Source organism: Carcharhinus amblyrhynchos, chromosome 14 (assembly GCF_965287045.1).
Source record: "Carcharhinus amblyrhynchos chromosome 14, sCarAmb.v2.hapA, whole genome shotgun sequence".
Taxonomy (NCBI): Eukaryota; Metazoa; Chordata; class Chondrichthyes; order Carcharhiniformes; family Carcharhinidae; genus Carcharhinus; species Carcharhinus amblyrhynchos.
In genome coordinates, this window is record NC_137337.1 from 5,069,795 (window position 1) to 5,091,859 (window position 22,065).

Consider the following 22,065-nt stretch of genomic DNA (forward strand, 5'->3'; position numbering starts at 1 on the left):
TAATTGTGAACGTAAGAAGGTTGCAGTGGCAAGGTGGTCCTGATTCAACATATCACTGAAACCTGACACCAACCCATGAAGACTGGGAACAATGAAGGTGCCCCAAATTAAACCAAGTCACATGCGGGCTTCTACGAGGGTGCATTTGCCAAGAACTGTGGTAATAGAGAATTGGCAACAGGACAGGGCTGCAAACCTGGGAGTTTCTAGTTAAGAATCGGTACATATGTGACATATCCATGGAGGTTATTGGATACCTGTGTTGGGACACAGGTGTCTTTGGGCAGCATCACCTGTGACTGAACAGTCCTGCTTAGCCCAAATGGGGAGGGGTGTTGAAAAGGTGTTCTAAAACTAGACTGGCTGGCTGAAGAACTACACCGTAAGAGATCACCATTTTAAAAATTAATTTGTGTGATATGGGCATTGCAAGCTAGGTCAACATTTATTGCCCATCCTTAGTTGCCATTTAGAAGGTGGTGGTGAGCTGCTTTCAACCACTGCAATCTCTGACGTATAGGTACAACCACAGTGTTGTTAGGGAGGTTTTTCCAGGATTTTGACAGCAGAGTGAAGGAATGATGATGTATTGCCAAGGCAGGATAATTGACTTGGAGAGGAACCTCCAAGTGGTGATGCTCCCAGGAATTTGCTGCTCTTGTCCTTCTAGACAATGTGGTCATGGGTTTGGAAGGTGTTGCCAAAAGAACCGTGATGAGTTCCTGCACTGAATCTTCTAGATGGTACACATGGCTGCCACTGTTCATAGCTGGTTGATGGATTGAAACTTTGTGAAAGGGCTTGCAATAGGTGCTGTTAAGCTTCTGTTGTTGGAGCTGCACTCATTCACACAAATGGAGAGTATTCTATCACTCTCCTGACTTGTGCTTTGTAGATGGTGGACAGGCTTTGGGGAGTCAGGAGATGAGATCTCATATGAACGTAGGAACGGGAGTAAGCAATTCACCTCTTCAAGCCCGTTCCACCATTAAACATGATCATGGCTGATCTTATCTTGGCCTCAACTCCACTTTCCTACCTGTTCCCCATAACTCTTTATCCTGCTTTTCATTAGAAATGTATCTATCCCTTTCTTGAATCTATTGATTGATTCTGCCTCCACCACATTCTAGGGCCGTGAGTTCCACAGATTCACAACCTTCTGAGAGAAGTAGTTTCACCTCATCTCAGTTTTGAACCTACCTCCTCTCACATACCACATGATTTATAGTCTTACATAAGAACATAAGAAATAGGAGCAGGAGGAGGCCGTCTAGCCCTGCCCCGCCCCGCCATTCAATAAGATCATGGCTGATCTGAAGTGGATCAGTTCCACTTTCCTGCTTTCTCCCCATAACTCTTAATTCCCCTGTCTATCAGAAACCTATCTACTCGTGACTTAAATATATTTAGCGAGGTAGCTTCCACCACTTCAACAGGCAGAGAATTCCAGAGATTCACCACCCTTTGAGTGAAGAAGTTCTTCCTCAACTCCAATCTAAACTGCCCCCCCACTTATCTTGAGGCTGTGCCCTCTAGTCCTGCTATCCTTTCAAAGCGGAAAGAATCTCTCTACCTCTACCCTATCCATCCCCTTCATTATCTTATACGTCTCTATAAGATCCCCCCTTAGCCTTCTAAACTCCAACGAGTACAGACCCAGTCTATTTAGTCTCTCTTCATAGTTCAACCCCCTCATCACTGGCATCAGCCTAGTGAACCTCCTCTGCACTCCCTCCAAGGCCAATATATCCTTGCGCAAGTGCGGCAACCAAAACTGCACACAGTACTCCAGCTGCGGCCTCACCAGTACCCTGTACAGTTGCAGCAAGACTTCCCTACTTTTATATTCTATCCCCCTCGCTATAAAGGCCAGCATTCCATTTGCCTTCTTGATCACCTGCTACACCTGCAGACTGGGTTTTGCGACTCATGCACAAGGACCCCCAGGTCCCTCTGCACTGTAGCATGTTGCAGCTTTTCGCCTTTTAAATAGCAATCCCTCCTACTATTATTTCTGCCAAAGTGGATAACCTCACACTTGCTAACATTATACTCCATCTGCCAGGTCCTTGCCCACTCGCTCAGCCTATCCAGGTCTCTCTGCAGACTTTCCACACCGTCCACACAATTTGCTTTTCCACTCATCTTCGTGTCATCAGCAAATTTCATCACCCTACTCTCAGCCCCCTCCTCCAGATCATCTATATAAATCATCTATATAGCCTTTGATGTACTCTGGTAGCCACAGTGTTTATATGGCAAGTCCAGTTCAGTTTCTGATGAATAGTAACTGCCAGCATGTTGATGGTAGGGAATTCATCATGGTAATGCCATTGAATTTCACGGGATGATGATTAAATTCTGCCTTGTGGGACATAGTCATTGCCTGCACTTGTGTGGCACGAATGTTACTTACCACTGGATATTGTCCAAGTCTTGCTGCATTTGGACATGGACTGCTTTAGTATCTGAGGAGTCGCAGATGGCACTGAACATTGTGCAGTCATTAGCGAACATCCCATTTATGACCTTATGATGGAAGGAAGGTCATTGATGAAGCAGCTGGAGATGATTGGGCCTAATTCCTGCAGTGACATCCTGGAGCTGAGGCGATTGACCTTCAACCACCACAACCATCTTGCTTTGTGCCAGGTGTGTCTTTAATTTAGGATTTTTCCCCTAATTACCATTGACTCCAATTTTGCTCAGACTCCTTGAAGCCATACTCTGTTAAATTCTGCCTTAATGCGAAGGTCAGCCACTCTCACCTCACTCCAGGAGTTCAGTTTTTTTTAATCTATGTTTGAACCAAGGCTGTAACGAGCTGACTGATCCTGGCAGAACCAAAATTGAGCATTTGTGAGCAGATTATTGCTGAGTAAGCACTGCTTGATACCAATGATATCATCATTGCTTTGTTGATGATCAAGGGTAGACTGATGGATCATTGGTTGGATTGGATTTATCCTGTTTCTTGTGTACAGGAGATACTTGGGTAATTTTCTGCAATGCTGAGTAGATGCCAGTGTTGTAGGTGTACTGGAACTGCTTGGCTAGGGGTGAGGCAAGTTCTAGAGCACAAGTCTTCAATACTGTTGTTGGAATGTTGTCAGGGCCCGTAGCCACTGCCGTATCCAGTGCCTTCAGCTGTTCTTGATATCATGTGAAATGAGTTGAATTGACTGAAGACTGGCCAAAGAAAGAAGACTTAAAATTTTGCCACTTGGCATGTTACAATCTCATAAAGACCTATACAGTTCTAACAGGCTAGGTGCAAGAAGGGTGTTCCCAAGGGTGGGGGGGGCATGCAGGGGTTCACGGTCTAAGGGTACAGGGTAGACAATTTAGGACAGAGTTGAGGAGAAATGTCTTTACTCAGAAAATGGTCAAACTGTGGAATTCACTATCACAGCAAATAGTTGAAGTCAAAACATTGTCTGTTTTCAAGAAGCAGTTAGATATGGCACTTGAGATGAAGGGGATGGAAGGATTTGGCGGGAAGGCGAGATCAAGTTATTGAGTTAGGTGATCAACCGTGATAATGGATGGCGGAGCAGGCCTGAAAGGCCAAATGGCCTCCTGCAGCTCTTACTTTTCTATGTTTCTATGAATCATCTCGAGTGACTGCCTGGAGAGAAACTCATCTGAGTCATCAAGACTCCAGATTGGGATCACCACCCTCAGATCAACCTGCCTTGCTGAGAGGGACAGCTGAAGGAACAAGGAGGATGATATACCTCCTACTGGTGAGGAAAGGCTGACAGTACAAGATTCATGTGCCCAGACCATTGGGTTTAAGCATCGCTGTCACTGGGTCTGGTTTGATGAAAGCTGCTAATATACTTAACCTTCTAGAACAAGCAGGCTTCAATGTTAACAGCCAAGGTCACAAGTCAAGAAAGCAACATTCCATTGGCTTAAGGCTGGCGCCCAAAGTCAAATCCAGAAGGTAAAGGACGTGATGAAAAGAGAGCCTGAGAGATCCAACAATGTGCTAACCCATCATGTTATGTGAATCGTTTTTGAAGCTAATAGAGCATTTTCAACCACTAACCATGAATCCATAATGGCAGCTGATACTGCTGAGACTATTCCTTAGTATCATAGTAGAATTTGCGGGTGTGCCACCATCTACGGGAAAGCTACAACAAGCAAAAATATGGATGATAAACAGCATGATGACCCTCCCCTCAACTTCAGGAATGTGATAATTGTATCTGTCTTCAAGAAGGAAGATTAATTGTGCCATGGAAACAATTGGGTTCTTTCAACATGTCCACAGCAGGAAAAATCCAAATTCTCATTCTCCTGAAGCAGCCACTTTGTGTAGCTGAGGAAATTGTCTCAGGATGGACCTTCCAGAGGAATCTATCACATGCCAGACAATCCAAGAAAAATGTCAATAACAAGAACTCTTCATTGTGCTCATTGTCCTGACCAAAGCATTGACTCAGTAAAGAGCGGAGGCTCTGTGGATTGTGGACCAAAGATTTGGATTTCCAAAAAATTTTGTCACAATTCTGCAATTGCTTTGTGATGATAGGCTTCCAACCGTCTTGTGTAGGAGACCTAAAACAGATACCTTCAAAGTCCAGTCCGGGATCAAGTAAGGGTGTGTGGTAGTCCCCATAATATTCACAATCTATCCAGCAGTGGCTATTTGTCTCATCGAAGATCAGCTGCCCCGTGATGTGAGTATTAAATACCACCCAGATTACTTTAAACTCATCTGCCACTGTGCCGAAATTAAACTGACCACCATAGATCTACAGTTTACAGATGACAACAGTGTCATTGCACTAGATTTGTAAGCCACTCACAACCATTTCAGTTCTGAAGACAGACTCAGCTTGGCTTTAAATATTACCAAACAAAACTCATCAACCCACATTCAGTCAGCCCAACTGTGTTGCCAGAGACACTCTGGCAGAAACCTTGGCAGCCACCTTTCGAAAGACCACCGTGGATGAGATTTGATTTGGATCAGTTGCACCACTAATTCTACAGCTTAAGGCAGTGAATGTTTCAAAACAAAGACCTCCACACGTTAACAGTTGTTGTCACTTCAGGTGAGTCTTGAACTCTACCATACGAAAATATAAATTGGGGGCAGAGTAGGCCATTTGGCCTTCAATCCTGTCCTGCCATTCAGTAAGCCAATGCCTGATCTGATTGTGGCCTCAACTGCACATTACACGTGATAATCTCTGGTTCCTTTGTTAATTAAAAATCTATCTTTCTCTGCTTCAAAAATTTACACTGCCCCTGCCTCCACCACTCTCTTTGGGAAGAATTCCAGAGATTCACAACCTCTTGAGAGAAAAATAATTCTTACCATCTCTGTCTTAAATGGAAGACCTCTTATTTTTAAATTGCGTCTCTTAGTTCTAGTTATGAATCAGTGACATACAAGACTTCTAGAGGAACTCTATCAACAGTGCACCCACAATGTCTTTCAGATTGATTGAGAGGACTGCCAGGTAAACACTAGTGCATTTCTTGAAGCCAACTCCACAAGCATTCAGGCAAAATTTCTGCAGAATAACTTTCAATGGATTGAATGTTATGGCCATGCGGCCAGAAAGCATCTACCCTGTCTGGGCCTGTTTTCTCAACTCTCAAACAGCAATATTCCAGGAGGGGACAAAGAAAACATTTCAGAGGTATTCCTTAAAGTGTGGCAGCATTGCCATTAATGACTGAGAGGAGTTTGCTACAAGCTGTTCAAAATGGTGACAACCTATCCATCAAGTTGCATCATGCCTTGAGACACAATGCCTTAATGGTGAGGCAGAGTGGCTCCAAATCCCATTACCTTGTGGTACGTCCTGCCCCATATGCCCAAAGATCTGTTCGTTGAAAATCAGCCTGTTCAGTCACATGAGCACTCATGGTAGAAACTGAGGAAATGTCACCCTTGAATCAAGGGACAGCTGACAGCGATGATCATGCAGCAGCTAGATATTCTAAATACATTCAGTTCTTGTCACTTTCAAGGATGATGCTTATTAAGTCATCTCATTATAGATAAATCATTTATTCTCTATTTTTGTCACCGGCTTACTCAGATTAACCACAGACCTTGTGTGTCAATGTGCATAGATGTGATATTCCCGGGAAGCATTAATTTTAAAGTGTACTATTAATTTTAAAGCAGACTATCAAAAAAAATCAGCATTTATGTTCATATGATTGTTTTTATTCCCTTATCTTTGGTTTCTTTGTGAAGAAATTGTAAGTTCCTCGGAACAAATTGCTGGTTTAAAGGGAAAAAAAAACATTTCAGGTGCTTGTGTGGAGAAAATGTGGTGGGAAGGATACTACTGTTCAGCATATAAGCAATTTGGTGACCATTTATTTGTTTCCATCATCCAGTGTTGAAAACAATCCTGAGTACTGATGAGGTTTTTTTGGGCCAATGTTGCCCAGTCATCAGTTTGATATGTCACTTAATTTGGATTTGATTTAAAGTGAGTACAAATGATTTTACTTCAAAGTGTTAATTTCCAGTTTAGCATCATTATGACACAGAAGAGAGACCATTTGGCCCATTGATTCTGTTCTAGCTTTCTGGAGAGCAATTCAAACAGTTGCATTCCCAGCTCTGTCCCCATTTTAAATTAATGAACGTCTCCGCTTTCTTCACCTTAGTGGGCAGCCACTAGATCATTTTTAAGGCAAATTTAGTTTTTTTAGTTTGTACAATGCAGCTGTCATGATTGCATGTTGCTCACCTATACATCTTTTTGTACTCACAACTTTATTGTCCTGACCGCCTGCTGATCAAATATATGAAACATTGATAGTAATTTTTCTTCATCTTACTGCTGAAGTAATGAATACATTGACAAATGCCCTTCAGGTTTAAATCCTGTTTGGTAACTGCACCTTTTTTTATGTAGAAGCCTAGGCCTTGAGTGAATGCAGTCTAGTCAACAACCAAAAATGTGCTATTCTTCTGAGTCTTCTACCACAAGCTCCTCTCCAAGTCATGCATCATCGCCCTGCATTGAAAATATATTTGTTTCTTCATAGTCACTGGGTCAAAATATTGGAACTCCTTTTGGTTGTAGCTCTACCCTATGGACTGTTCAAGGCAACAGCTCACTATCACCCCATTGATAAATAGGGACAGGCATAAATGCTCCCTTTGACAACGCCTACACTGTGTGAATAAATAATAAAAATGAATCAAGCACTGGACTGACTTACACTCATTGGAATTTACTTTTCTCATTTTACTGTGTGCCTTTTTATTTCAATAATCTACTCTTATAACAACTTGAGGGGGGAAGAAAATAAACTAATATGGTCAACTTCATTGTTTTTCACTTCTTTTGACCCATGCACTATGTCTCAATTATCTGACTGCTTATCTGACATTTGGTTCTGGGTGAGCAGAAATTTCCTCAAAATAAGTACTGGGAAGGTTGAAGCCATTGCCTTCAGGTTGTGTATCATTCCCCCCCCACCCCGCCACCGCCGCCAACACACACACACACACACACACACACACGTGCGTGCGTGCACAGACACTGCTCCCACATCGCTAACTCCATCTCTTTCCCCATCAACTTTCTGACGCTGAACCAGACTGTTCGCAACCTCAGTCTCATGAAGGTGAGCTTTCGATGATGTATCCCTGCTGTCAGTGAAATCATCTATTTCAACCTCTGTAACATATCTCCCCTTCATCCCTCTCTCAGTCTATCTGCTGGTGAAACCCTCATCCTTGCCTTTGTTATCTCTAGACTCAGACTATTCTAATACAATCCTGGATAGCCTCCCTTTTCTTTCATTCATTGAGATCATCCAAAGTTTTGCTGTCAAAATTTGTTTGTCCATCACCATTGTGTTTGATAACCTACACGGCTCCTGGTTAAACATTGCTTTAATTTTAAAATTCTCACCTTTGTGTTCATGTCTCTGTCTCTGTCTCGCACCCTCTCTCTCTCTCTCTCTCTCTCTCTCCTCCTCCATTCTTCAATCCCTGTAATCTCCTCCAGCCTCACAGTCCTCATACATCAATGGATCCTCCAATTCTGGCTTCATGCACATTCCCAAATATAATTGCTCTCAAACCACTAATTCCATCTCTAACTCCATTTCTTTCTCCATCTTTTGGTGTTCCTGCTTTCAATTTCTCTGATTCCTTTGTTAATTAAAAATCTATCTTCCTCTGCTTCAAAAATTTACACTGCCCCTGCCTCCACCACTCTCTTTGGGAAGAATTCCAGAGATTCACAACCTTTCTAAGGAACCTTTCTAAGGAAATTTGGCATGCCTACTATGACTCTCACCAATTATAGAAAGCATTTTTTCTGGTTGTACCACAGCTTGGTATGATGGTATGTCTTTGTGATGATGTGGAGATGCCGGCGTTGGACTGGCGTAAACACAGTAAAAAGTCTGACAACACCAGGTTTTAGTCCAACCTATTTATTTGATAATATACCCACAAGCTTTCGAGGGGACTGCCTCTTCGTCAGGTGAATGGAGAGTTCTGGCCAGAACTCTCCATTCACCTGACGAAGAGGCAGTCCCCTCGAAAGCTTGTGGGTATATTATCAAATAAATAGGTTGGACTAAAACCTGGTGTTGTCAGACTTTTTACTATGTCTTTGTGAAGCAGACAGGGACCTCAGATTGTTATGGAGAGTTTGAAGGATGTCTGCAAATACCCCTGCCAGCTGGTCTGCACAGGATCCAAGTGCTCATCTCAAGAGGCAGAGAGTGGGGGTTAATGGGTGCTATTCGGATTGGCGGTTGGTGACTAGTGGAGTGCCCCAGGGGTCGGTGCTGGGGCCTCAGCTATTTACCATTTATATAGATGATCTGGAGGAGGGAACTGAGTGTATGGTGTCGAAATTTGCTGATGACACCAAAATTGGTGGTACGGCAAATTGCGCGGAGGGTGTGGAGAGTCTGCAGAAGGATCTAGATAGGCTGGGCGAATGGGCCAGGAAATGGCAAATGGAATTTAATGTTGGCAAGTGCGAGGTGGTCCACTTTGGTCGGAATAATGGTAGGAAGGACTATTACTTACGTGGAGAAAATCTGCAGCAGGCGACGGTGCAGAGGGACCTCGGGGTCCTTGTGCATGAGTCGCAAAAACCCAGCCTACAGGTGCAGCAGGTGGTCAGGAAGGCTAATGGGATGCTGGCCTTCATAGCGAGGGGGATTGAATATAAAAGTAGGGAGGTCTTGCTGCGGCTGTATAGGGCATTGGTGAGGCCGCAGCTGGAGTACTGTGTGCAGTTTTGGTCGCCGTACTTACGCAAGGATATTTTAGCCTTGGAGGGAGTTCAGAGGAGGTTTACTAGGCTGATGCCGGAGTTGAGGGGGTTGAGCTATGAGGAGAGGCTGAATAAACTAGGCTTGTACTCGTTAGAGTTTAGAAGAATGAGGGGAGATCTCATTGAGACATATAAGATGATGAATGGGATGGATAGGATAGAGGTGGAGAGACTCTTCCCGCTCAGAAAGGACAGTAGGACTAGGGGGCACAGCCTCAAGATAAAGGGGGGGGGGGCGGTTCAGAACGGAGTTGAGGAAGAACTTCTTCACTCAAAGGGTGGTGAATCTCTGGAATTCTCTGCCCGTTGAAGTGGTGGAGGCTGCCTCGCTAAGTATTTTTAAGACACGGGTTGATGGGTTTTTGATAAGCGAGGGGATTAAGGGTTATGGGGAGAGGGCGGGAATATGGAACTGAGCCACGACAGATCAGCCATGATCTTATTGAATGGCGGGGGCAGGCTCAAAGGGCTAGATGGCCTACTCCTGCTCCTATTTCTTATGTTCTTATGTTCAATTGTGTAGGTTCTGAGCACAGGGATTTTCTCCCTAAGTCTCTTCAGGTACTCCTTAAAACCTTTCTTTTGGCCCAACATTTGGTTTGCTGCCATATCATTTTATGCTGCTAGGTGTCATATATGATGCATCTGTGGGGCATTTTATTACATTAAAGGCACAATGTAAATGTAAGTGTCATTGTTTCCATTTTGCCAACTCTCACTCTTTATTTTGATGCTCATGAGCAATAATTAACATCATTTTAGTGATACTTAATTAAATATTTGGTTGTAAAAAGGGTGGGGCAGTTTGGGAATGTGTTTCTGATTTAAAAGTGCTGCCTTTTAAATTATGTACTGCTCCTCATTCCTTATATATCGGGCACTGCAACTGCAAATGTGAACTTGAAACCAGCTATCTGAGAGGTGGGTGGGGTGATTTGAGATAATTTTGAACTGTTCTATCTACTTTTTTTCCCCCTGCGTGAATGAGGGAAAGCAAGTGTTATGAGGCAGCTGCCAAATCTTTGTTTTATTATCTCCTAAATTTTAGAATAGTTTAATGGATTGAAGTTTATCCATCAATAATTTAATTCATTTACTTATTTAACTACACTGCTGTGCTATCCTTGCTGCACATTCAGAGACTTTGTCTTGTACACATATTGCCGCTCCCTTTTTCCTTCTAATGCACCGCTGAAAAGTATTTAAAAATTGGCACTTGAAGATGTTGGTCCTTGAAACAGAAAACACAAACTGGCTAATTCTATACATCCAACGTTAAATTTTTACATGTTTTTATCTGCTCCCCTTTTGCAAACAATTTTATATTCCACTTCCATTGTTTCATACTAAATTATAATAATCCTATATATTTTTTAAGGAAAAGGCTTCTTCCCCTTGATCTTTAGTGATGTTAAAGTCATGACCTCCAGTTTACAATTCATTGACAAGTGGGAATAGTTTTTAATCTTCAAATTTTGAGTATCTCTGTTAGATTTCTCTGAACTCTTATTCGGACAAAGACAGCCTCAGTTTTGTTAGTCTCCTCATAACGAGAGGCTCTCTTTTTCTGGTACCAGTGAATCGCTTCTGAATCATTGCCACAGTCTTCACTCTGAATTCAACTGCAGGATGTTATTGCATTATCAGGTGAATTTACAAGATTAAATGCTAGATTGTAGAATATTGCAAAGTTATTCAGTGTAAACATCCTATTTGGAACAGTTAATGTAGTTTTGTTACAGTCTGTTCATAGTATGGCACATCAGTAAACTGGTCAGTATTTGAAAACTCTATTATCAGCCTCAGTACGCGACTACAGTAACTGACTTCATTAATAAGTGTGTAGAAGACTGTGTGCCAAAGAATCTGTGTGTTTCCCAACCAGAAACCATGGATGAATAGGGATATCCATTGCTGGCTGAATTGGAGGCCTGCACTACGGGTCTGAGGCGTTTAAATCAGGTGAAGAAAGCCAAATATGATCTAAGGAGATCCATCAAAGACACCAAAAGACAGTACTGGAGCAAGCTAGATTCCCAGACTAGCCACGTGGACCCCTGCCGACTTTGGCAAGGTCTGCAAGACGTACAGGTTACAAGATGGAAACACGTAAAATTGTCGGCACCAGCGCACTTCTTTCTGATGAGCTCAATGCATTTTATGCCTGTTTCGAGTAAGAGATCTGCAAGCACATGCCCTCCACCGCGGAAGCCTTGGATGAACCTGTATCCAAGGTCACCATTGCAGATATCAGAGCAGCCTTCTCAAAGGTCAACCCACAGACTACAATCAGTAAGGATAGGCAACAACACCTCCTGCATGATCATCCTCTACACTGGTACCCCACAAGCACTTGCCGATGACACCACCGCAGTGGGTTGGATCTCAGACAGCGATGAGGCGGAGTACAGGAAAGAGATAGAGAATCTGGTGAACTGGTGCAGCAACAAGAATCTCTCCCTGAATGTCAACAAAACGAAGGAGACAGTTATCAACTTCCAGAAGCATAGTGCAGGACAGGCCCTTCTCTACATCAGTGGGGATGAAGTAGAAATGATCGAGAGCTTCAGGTTTTTTGGGTGTCCAGGTCACCAACAACCTGTCCTGGTCCCTTCATGCCAACACTAAGGAAATCTGGCGTGTCTACTATGACTCTCACCAATTATAGAAAGCATTTTTTCTGGTTGTACCACAGCTTGGTATGATGGTATGTCTTTGTGAAGCAGACAGGGACCTCAGATTGTTATGGAGAGTTTGAAGGATGTCTGCAAATACCCCTGCCAGCTGGTCTGCACAGGATCCAAGTGCTCATCTGCTTATCCCATCCGGGCCAGTTGCTGAGGCAGGAAGAGCCAGACAGTGTGCCTTAATAGCTATTATCCGGTAGCTGTGATATCCATCAGAGCACTTCATGAAGTGCTTTGAAAGGTTAGTCATGGCACGAATCAATTCCAGCCTCCTTGACTGAGTGGATCCACTACAATTTGCCGACCACCACAACAGGTCCACAGCAGATGCCATCTCCCTGACCCTACACTCAACCCTGGAACACCTAGATAACAAAGACACCTATGTCAGACTCAAATTTATTGACTACCGCTCAGCCTTCAACACCCTTATTCCTATGACTAATCTCCAAACTCTGTGGCCTGGGGCTCAGCTCCTCTGCGACTGGATCCTGAACTACCTAACCCATAGACCGCAATCAGTAAGGTTAGGCAACAACACGACCCGCACAATTATCAACACCAATGGCCCACAAGGCTATGTCCTCAGGCCTCTACTATATTCTACATATACCTAGGACTTGCTGATGACACCACTGTAGTGGGTTGGATCTCAAACAATGATGAGGTGGAGTACAGGAAAGATGGAGAAACTGGTGAACTGGCAGCAGCAATAATCTCTTCCTGAATGTCAACAAAACGAAAGAGATAGTCATTGACTTCCGGAAGCGTAGTGCAGGACAGGCCCCTGTCTACATCAGTGGGGATGAAGTAGAAATGGTCGAGAGCTTCAGGTTTTTTAGGTGTCCAGGTCACCAACAACCTGTCCTGGACCCCCCCCCATGCCGACACTATGGTTAAGAAAGTCCACCAACGCCTCTAAGTTCTCAGAAGTCTAGGGAAATTTGGCATGTCTACTATGACTCTCACTAATCATAGAAAGCATTCTTTCTGGTTGTATCACAGCTTGGTACGACTCCTGTTCTGACCAGCATCACAAGAGACTACAAAGGCTCATGAACGAAGTCCAGTCCATCACCTAACCAGCCTCCCATCCATTCCTGTTGTGTTGGAAAAGCAGCCAGCATAATTAAGGACACCACAAACCCAGGACATTCTCTCTTCCACCTTCTTCTATTGAGAAAAAGATACAAAAGTCTGAGGACATGCACCAACTGACTCAAGAGCAGCTTCTTCCCTGCTGCCATCAGACTTTTGAATGGACCTACCTTGCATTAAATTGATCTTTCTCTGCGATCTAGCTATGACTGTAACACTACATTTTGCATTCTGTCTTCTCTATGAAAGCTAAACTTTGTCTGTATAGTGTGCAAGAAATGATACTTTTCACTGTATACTAATGCATGTGACAATAATAAATCAAATCATTAGGAAACTATCTGAAAAATAAATATCATGCTGGGTTGTTTTTATTCCTCCACAGCAAAATTAGAAAGACATTAAAATTGGAAAAAATGTTATTTAAAAGAAGAGGTTGATAGACGCAATTAGAATATTTTGTGCAGAATTAGACACCCCATTATAGAAAGAATATAAAAACAAAAAATGTGAAAATTTCTGCTGTTCCCAGAGATTTAATTATGAAGAGATTTTCTGAGCTTTCTACTTTTGTAAGTGCATAGATTCATATGAAGATTTCTGTGCCGCATATCACATACCAATTCAAACTTTATATGTGGCTGCAAAGGTATGTACTTATCAGAGCTGATCAACTATTGGATTGTGTAACACTTAAACTTGACATTCTATCTTTGTTAACATTCAGAAAAAGGAGTTGGGAACCTGTTTTTTATTTTCCTTCCATCTTGCAGCACAGGAGATATCAAGTCCATGTTAATTGCAGAGAGCACACACACATACATCACTCACCAGATGCAGACTGGGACTACTTTATGGATTAGTTCCTTGGAGGACAGTGTAAGCCTACCTCAAAATAACTTGCAATAAAAGGGCTAAAACCTGGAGCTTTTACTTTCTTAATTGCTCCTTTGTTGGCAATAAGGCAGAAACTAGATTGGATTTCTGTAATATTCATTCTATTTTAACAGAATGCTGCCAGCCTATCCAGGCTTAAATGATTGTCATTTGGCTCATCAAACGTGCAGTGCCATTTTCGGTTAGTTGTGGCAATCCTCCTTTTATTCCATTTTTTTTTCCCTAAGTATCTGCCTGGTTGAGCAACCGATGTAATTCTGGCCCCTTTTTAAATAATATATTGGCATTCTGTGATAGCCATTGCCTGTCTACCATCAAACCTTTTAATGTATTTTCCCAATTCAATGCAGCCAACTTTCTCTTCATAACCTTCATAATTTCTATTTTTCAAAATGCCCTATATCATTTTCAAATTTATTGTAAAACTCTATGTTTGGGCATTATTTCCTAATGGCTTCTTTGCATAAATGTTATTATTAGCCTCTTTCTCATTACATAACATTAAATCTAAAATAGCACGATCCCCAGTTGGTTCCTCAACTTACTACTTCAGAAACTGATTTCATACACAGGTCAGGAATTCATCCTCCACGGCATTAGTGCTAATTAACCTTACCCAGTCTATATATAAATTGAACCCATGCTGCGAACAGCTCGAATTTCCTGATTTATACCATGCCCAACATCACCACTATAGCTTGGCTTATAAACAACTGCCACTGATGTTTGCCGCCACCTCTCTCTGTTTCTTAGTGCACCCAAACTGCTCCGATATCTTAATCCTTCAACCCCATCCCTTATTAACAATGCTACTCCATAGTGCCAGTATTAACTGCATAGGCCATAATAAAGGTATGGAGTTGGCAAAGGGATGGAGGGACTAAGGAAGTATTTGCCAGAATAAATCAATGCCTTTAGGAAAATAATCTTTGTGTGCCTGAAGAAAGCAATTTTAAAATATCCTTTTAATTCAAATAATAAAATAAAAAGCATATATGATTTTCTTATTTACCACATAATGTTTTTCTTTTCTCTTTTAGGTTCTCTTCTTCTTGAATCTAAAATAAATCCTAATACAGCGTATCAAAAACAACAGGTAAGGAACCTAGGTAAATTTGTATTGTAGTTTGACATTGAAACCATATTACAAGCTAACTTACGTTAGCACCCTTTGTAACACCTCAAATTTAAAATTTTTTTTATCCTTTTGTTTGAATTCCTCCATGGCCTTTTCTCATCTATCTTTGTTCTTTCCACCAGCCCTATGAGATATCTGCACTCTTCATTATATGTCCATAATTTACTTTACTCCACCATCTTTTCAGCTGCCAAATTAATTCCTAAAAAATGCTACTAACAGAATACTTTGGAATTTCTTCCCTCAAGTAAAAGGCACAAAAAGCATACCAAAGACATCAGGGAACCAGTAGAAATATGGAAGTTTAGATAATTAATATCAGAAGAGAAAAAATATTAAATAAATAATGGGATCCCCCAGAGCTGATGGCCCACTTCCTAGGGTTTTAAAACAAGTCGCTGCAGAAATAGAGGATTTATTGTCATGTCCCAACAGTCTTAAGTTCTAGAATAGTCCCAGTGGATTATTAGCAAATATCACACTGAGAGTGCTGGGATCTCTTCTAAAGGACAGGTTAACAAGGTACACAAAAGACATAATGGCATTTGGCAGAATCAGTATGGTTTAATGAAAGGCACATTTTATTTGAAAAAATTATTTGACGTTTCTAAGGTATTAATTAACAGGGTTAGATAAAGAGGAACCAGTGGATATAGTTTACTGGATTTGAAAAGGTTTTCAATAAGATGAAACATAAAAGGTTAATGAACAGAATAAGTGCTCATGGGGTTAGAGTGATATATAAACATGGGTAGAGGATTTGGTTAATCAACATAAAATAGAGTAAGGGATAAATGGGGTATTTTCAAGTTGACAATCTGATTAGTAGAGTAGAGGTGCCTTAGATATTTGTAACTTATATTAATGACTTAGATAAAAAGTTATTTATCACAAATTTGCTAATGAAACAGACTAGGTGGGACAGTGAGGACATGAAAGGCTGCATTAAGAAATAGACAACTCAGTGAATGGCAAGCTGGCAGACTGAGTATAAGGTGGGGAAATATGAGGCTATGCACATTGGTAGGAAGAATAAATAGATGAGCAAAATTTGTTTTAACTATTGAGAATTTTGTATTTTGGTGTACAGTGAGATTGAGTGCACTGTCAGAAAAAAAAACAAATTAACATGCTGGTGCAGCAAGTAATCAGAAAGGCAAATTACATGTTGGGCCTTTATTACAAGGGTTGGAATACAAGAGTAATGATATCTTTGCTATAGTTGAACAGAGCTTGGGTGAGACTATACCTAGAGTGCTATGCACAGGTGTGATCTTGTCTAACTAAGCTTGAATTGGAGACAGTGCAACTCGAAGAGTCATTGGGTTGATTCCAGGAGTGACAAGATTGTTGCATAATGAGTGGTTGAGTAAATTGTGACAATACAGGTACTAATTTTAGTTTAGAAGAATGGTGGTGATCTCACTGTAATACACTAAATGGGGCTTTACAAAGTGAATGCTGAGAGGTTATTTCCCTGGCTGGATAATCTAGAAGTAGAGGGCATTATAAAAGTAGATCACTTAAGACTAACATGAGGAGAAATTTCTTAGTTGGAGGGTTGCGAATATTCACTCTAGACTAGCGAGTTGTGGATGTTCAAGGCTGAGAGAGATTTTTGAGGGTCAGGTGGAGAAGTAGAATTGGAGCAGGTTTGAGGACTAAACTGGGTTACTCCTTGTTCTATTTCTTATGTTCTTTCGGCGGCGCCTCCTTCAAGAAACTTTGTAAGACCTAACTGTTTGGCCAAACCTTTGGTCAGCTGCCTTTAAAAGTTTTATGTGGCTAGATGTCATATTTTGCCTGAGCGCTTCCGTGGAATGCCTGAGGACATTTTACTGCCTTAAGAGTACTATATAAATATTACTTGCCACTGATCTGGAATTCACCGATTGCAAGACTTTGGATGGAAAATCATGGCTCATGCACACTTCCCTGTTCTGCAGAAAGAAACTGGCCTCAGCTGTTACCTCATAATGGAGTAACTGAGGATGGGCGATTCCAGATTATCACAGAATTTCATCACAGAAATTCCATCCTAACTTTTAATTGTGGGCATTGCTACTAATTGTTACTGACTTCAGTCAGTATATATATATATATATATATATATATGTGTGTATTCTATATATGTAGAATGTAGAATCTGCATTTAAAAATGTGTATGAATAGAGACCAAGTAACTCATGCTTGATCAATGTAATCAAGTAAGTACGTGGTTCATAATTTACCTTTGTATGTGATATTTAAATTGGTACTTTAATGTAGTTTTTTTGTCGAACGGAACTTGAAACCCAAAGGGTATACACTTGTGAAATCTAACCATTTGTGAGCTGGCGAGAGGGAGTGAATGGGGGAGGTGGGGAGAAGGAAATGAAGAAAACATGAATATTGCTGAAGCCTAACTGGAATACAAAGTCCTTCAGGCAAGAAAATCCCTCCCATATTATATCCTACGTTTGATTCTTGATGCTCACTGAAGTATCCTAGCAACTCACTTGGTTGTAAAAACACATTCTGTTGAAATACCTTTTCATGGCAGCTAAGGCAATGCAATGAATGTAGCTTTGTTTATATTTACTTTTCTACATTTATCCCCACCCCATATCACCAACAAAAAAATGAAATGTTTTTAGTTAAGTCACTTGATTACTGATTGTTGTAATGCCTGATTTTTGGTACATGAGAGCTTGGTTCGAAGGTTTGATTTTAATTTAGATGCTGGTTTTGAGTTCTTGTTAATCAGCTGTGTTAGCACCAGCACAATTTTTCTCTCTGCTTCAGAATGCTTCGAGGGCAATCATAATGAGAGAGTTGCTATGGATACAGCAATGCACTTTAGAAAGTGAGTGCACAGCTGTTTTGATGTATTTTTAAACTGCTGGTAGCTAGGGGAAGCAGTTTTGGTCAGATTGCTATCTCCATTACACAGAGCAAATTACACATTCCTTATTCGATAACGAGCGTGCATTGTATCTGCAGTTCTGGCCTGAGTGTTGTATTAAGCATTCAGCTGTGGTACAGTGCGTAGTTAGTGTTAACATTAGATCCATCGTGTGAACTTTAGATCCATCTGACAATTCAAATAATGAATTGCTCACCTGTGTGAAATTATTAAAATCTACTGTGGAGAGAAATGTTAAATTCAAACATTGCAGTGGGAAACCAAATGACTTAATAGAGAAATGACTTGCTAACTTCTCAACATGCAGTTTAATGTAGAGGTTATTATATTTTTTAACTTTATGGAAAAGCAGCACTGGTTCAATTGAGTTGTCAAAAAATGTGCAGATTATTGTACATTCCATATTAAATATTGAAATATATTAAATTTGACACTAATAACATTCATTCATTGGAGTGATATTTTGAAAGTTAATATTTTAGTACTTTCCCAGAAAAGTTTGATTGTGTTTTCTTAAGTACCATGAAGTGATGTTCACTGCTTTTATACATGCTCAGTTAACTAAAGCGGAAAGCTGAGGAAAATATATCCATAATTTATATTTGTGCTAAGGAAATCACTAATTTGTCAGCCAGTGTTCATAATCTTGATAGTGGCCAGTGCTGCAAAGTACAGTGTGGCCATGTTGATTTTCAGGTTATCTGACCTCCATCGTAGAATAGCATGTCAAGGTTTGTACATGATGAATGGCCAGGTGAATAATAATGTTTAGAGAGCTGCTAATACATGTTGATCAGTGCCCTAAGAATTGCCATGTTCTAGGGAGAAATTTTGGGGAGAGGGTTAAAGAACTTAGTTAGTTTTGTGGCATCCACAGGTTACCATCTAGTTGAAGGAAGATGTGTGTTGGCACAGAGTAGAGATAATTGTCCTATGTATTCTGTAGGTGTTTGTCACAACTTTATTGCTTACAAGACTATTATTTTATTGATATTTGGCAGACAGTGATATTATGGTAATGTTGCTGTAGTAGTAATCCAAAGGCCCAGCCTATTGCTCAAAGGGCATGGTTTCAAATTCCACTCTGGTAGCTCGTGGAATTAGAATTCGGTTAATAATTCCATACTATAAAGCTAGTTTTAGTGATTGTGACCATGAAACTGCCATCAATTGACATGAAAATTCACCTGGTTCACTAATGCCCTTTAGGGAAGGAAATCTGCCTTCCATACCTGGTCTGGCCTACATGCAACTCCAGATCCATAACAATATAGTTGACTCTTGATTGCCCTCTGAAATGGTCCAGCAAGTCACACACTTCAAGGGCAACTGGGGATGGGTAGCAAATACTGACTTTGCCAGTGACACCCGCATTCTATTATTGTGAGTCGTAAATAATAGAACAAATAACATGCCATTTTTGGTATTTGTGAAGCAGGCCGTGGCATATTTGTGCGCTCGTTTTATTGATTTTCTCATTTTGATTTATTTTAGGATACATTGATTGTGTGGTCAGAAGCGGAAAATTATGACTTGGCCCTTAGCTTTCAAGAAAAAGCAGGCTGTGATGAAATTTGGGAAAAGATATGCCAGGTGAGTATCACAAAGCGAAAATGGTGCATTAAGTCTGGCCGTTATTCAAAAAACATTTTCTTTACAAATTTAGGTCTGAGTTTCTCTCTGACTCAATACAAATTAATTCAGCTTGAGGAGCTCACTCTTGCCTCTAAAAGCCTGGAAGTTAGTGTAAAGTAAAACTGCAGCATTGTACTTTATATGGTAAATTACTGAATGGACCCAGTTTTAATGGTGATGGAAACTACATTCACTTGTAAGATGAAGCTGTAGTGTCATTTTTGGTCCTTGCCCTACATTGCAACATTAACTAGGTTTCAAAAATGTACTTCCATTGAGTGTAAAATGTTTTGGAACACTCAAAAATTACAGGATGCTATATAATGGCATTTGTCTAATGTTTTTATAGAGATATATAATTTATAGTCAACACAATGGCCTATAACTTCCTTAGAATGGCAGTCAGTATCAAATTGGGGGGAGGAGCTGGTCCAACCAGTTTGAGTCAGGAAGCTAAGTTGGGTGAGTGTGGGGCAGTCCCCTGTGGGGTCAGGGAAAGTCTCATATGAGCATTGATCTGGATTTTTAAAATAGTTATGCTGAAGTTAGAAGTGCATTTATTTCTTCCAACTTTTTCAGAGTTAGTATTCGCATAACACTATTCGAACAATCCAAAGTTAGCAATTTAAATAATCGCTTTGTTGGATGGTTCCCAGCACAAGGCAGCTGTCATGGGGAAGTTAGTACTTCTGGACAATACTTGTGTAAACCCTTACCTGGGAACTTTCAAGAGGGATTTCCCATTATGCACTTTGGTAGGAAGAATAGAGGTGCAGACAATTTCCTAAATGGGGTGAGAATTCAGAAATCAGAACTGCCAAGGGTTTTGAGAGTCCAAATTCAGGATTCTCTTAAGGTTAACTTGCAGGTTGACTTGGCAGTTGAGGAAACAAATGCGATGTTAGCATTCATTTTGAGAGGACTAGAAGATAAAAGTAGGATGTACTGCTAAGGCTTTATAAGGCTCTGGTCAGGCCACATTTAAAATATTGCGAGCAGTTTTGGACCTCGTATCTAAGGAAGGATGTGCTGGCCTTGGAGAGGTCCAGAGGAGGTTCACATGAATGATCTTCGGACTAACAGCTTGACGTTTGAGGAGCCACTGAGGACTCTGGGTCTGTATTTGATGGAGTTTAAAAGGATGAGGGGGAGCCGATGAAACTTACAGAATACTGAAAGGGCTGGATAGAGTAGACATGGGGAAGGTGTTTCCATTAGGCGAGACTAGGATCTGAGGCACAGCCTCAGAGTAAAGGGGTGACCCTTTAGAACTAAGACGAGGAGGAATTTGTTTCAGTCCGAGGGTGGGAAATCTATGGAATTCGTTGCCACGGAGGGCTCTGGAGGCCAGGTCAGTGAGTGTATTTAAGATTCCCCAATGAGCTCAATGCATTCTATGCCTGTTTTGAGCAAGAGGTCAGCAAGATCACGCCTTCCACCCCGGAAGCCTCAGCTGAACTGGTATCCCAAGGCCAACATCATAGACATCAGGTCAGCCTTCTCGCAATTCAACCCATGGGAAGCAGATGGGGTACCCGGATGAGCACTCAGATCCTGTGCAGAACTGCTGGTGGGGGTATTTGCAGACATCTTTAACCTCTCCTTACACCAATCTGCTTCAAGAAGGCAACCATCATCCCTATTCCCAAGAAAAGCCAAACAGTGTACCTTAATGAATATTGTGGCTCTGACATCCATCATTATGAAGCGCTTCGAGAGCTTAGCCATGGCACGAATCAATTCCAGCCTCCTAGATTGCCTGGATCCAGCACAGGTCACCTACCACTGCAACAGGTCCACTGCGGAAGCCATTTTCCTAGTCCTACACTCAACCCTGGAACACGTGGATAACAAAGACCATCTATGTCAGGTCCTATTTATTGATTACTACAGCTCAACCTTTAACACCATTATTCTTACATAATTCATCTCGTGGCCTTGGACTTGAGTCCCCCTTCTGCAGTTGGATCCTCGACTTCCTAACCCACAGACCGCAGTCAGGAAGGATAGGTAACATCTCCTCCATGATTATCCCTCAACGCTGGTACCCCATAAGGCTGTGTCCTCAGCCCTTTGTTATACTCCTCATATACATATGACTATATGGCCAAATTCCCCTCCAACTCAATTTCAAGTAGTGGATCAGATCTCAAACAATGGTGAGACAGAGTAAAGGAAAGAGAGAATCTGGTGAACTGATGCAGACAGTAATCGTTCCTTCAGTGTCAGTAAAAAGGAAATAGTCTTTGACTTCAGGAAGCGTAATGGAGGACATGCCCCTGTCTACATTAATGGGGATGAAGTGGAAATGGTTGAGGGCTTCGAGTTTCTAAGTGTCCTGGTCACTAACAATCTGTTCTAGTCCCTTCATGCCAACGCTATAGTTAAGGATGTCCATCAGCACCT

At 41.4% G+C, this 22,065-nt stretch overlaps 1 protein-coding gene across 3 annotated transcripts in view; it reads left to right on the forward strand.

The window, feature by feature from the left end:
* LOC145352398 (serine/threonine-protein phosphatase 4 regulatory subunit 3A) overlaps window positions 1-22,065 on the forward strand; it is a 111,175-nt gene that overhangs the window by 18,551 nt on the left and 70,559 nt on the right. For all 3 annotated transcript variants that reach the window (XM_080202192.1, XM_080202190.1, XM_080202191.1), the window contains exons 2-3: window positions 15,022-15,077; window positions 19,519-19,617. In XM_080202192.1, the coding sequence (XP_080058318.1) occupies window positions 15,022-15,077; window positions 19,519-19,617 (155 nt within the window). The remainder of the gene's footprint in view (window positions 1-15,021; window positions 15,078-19,518; window positions 19,618-22,065) is intronic.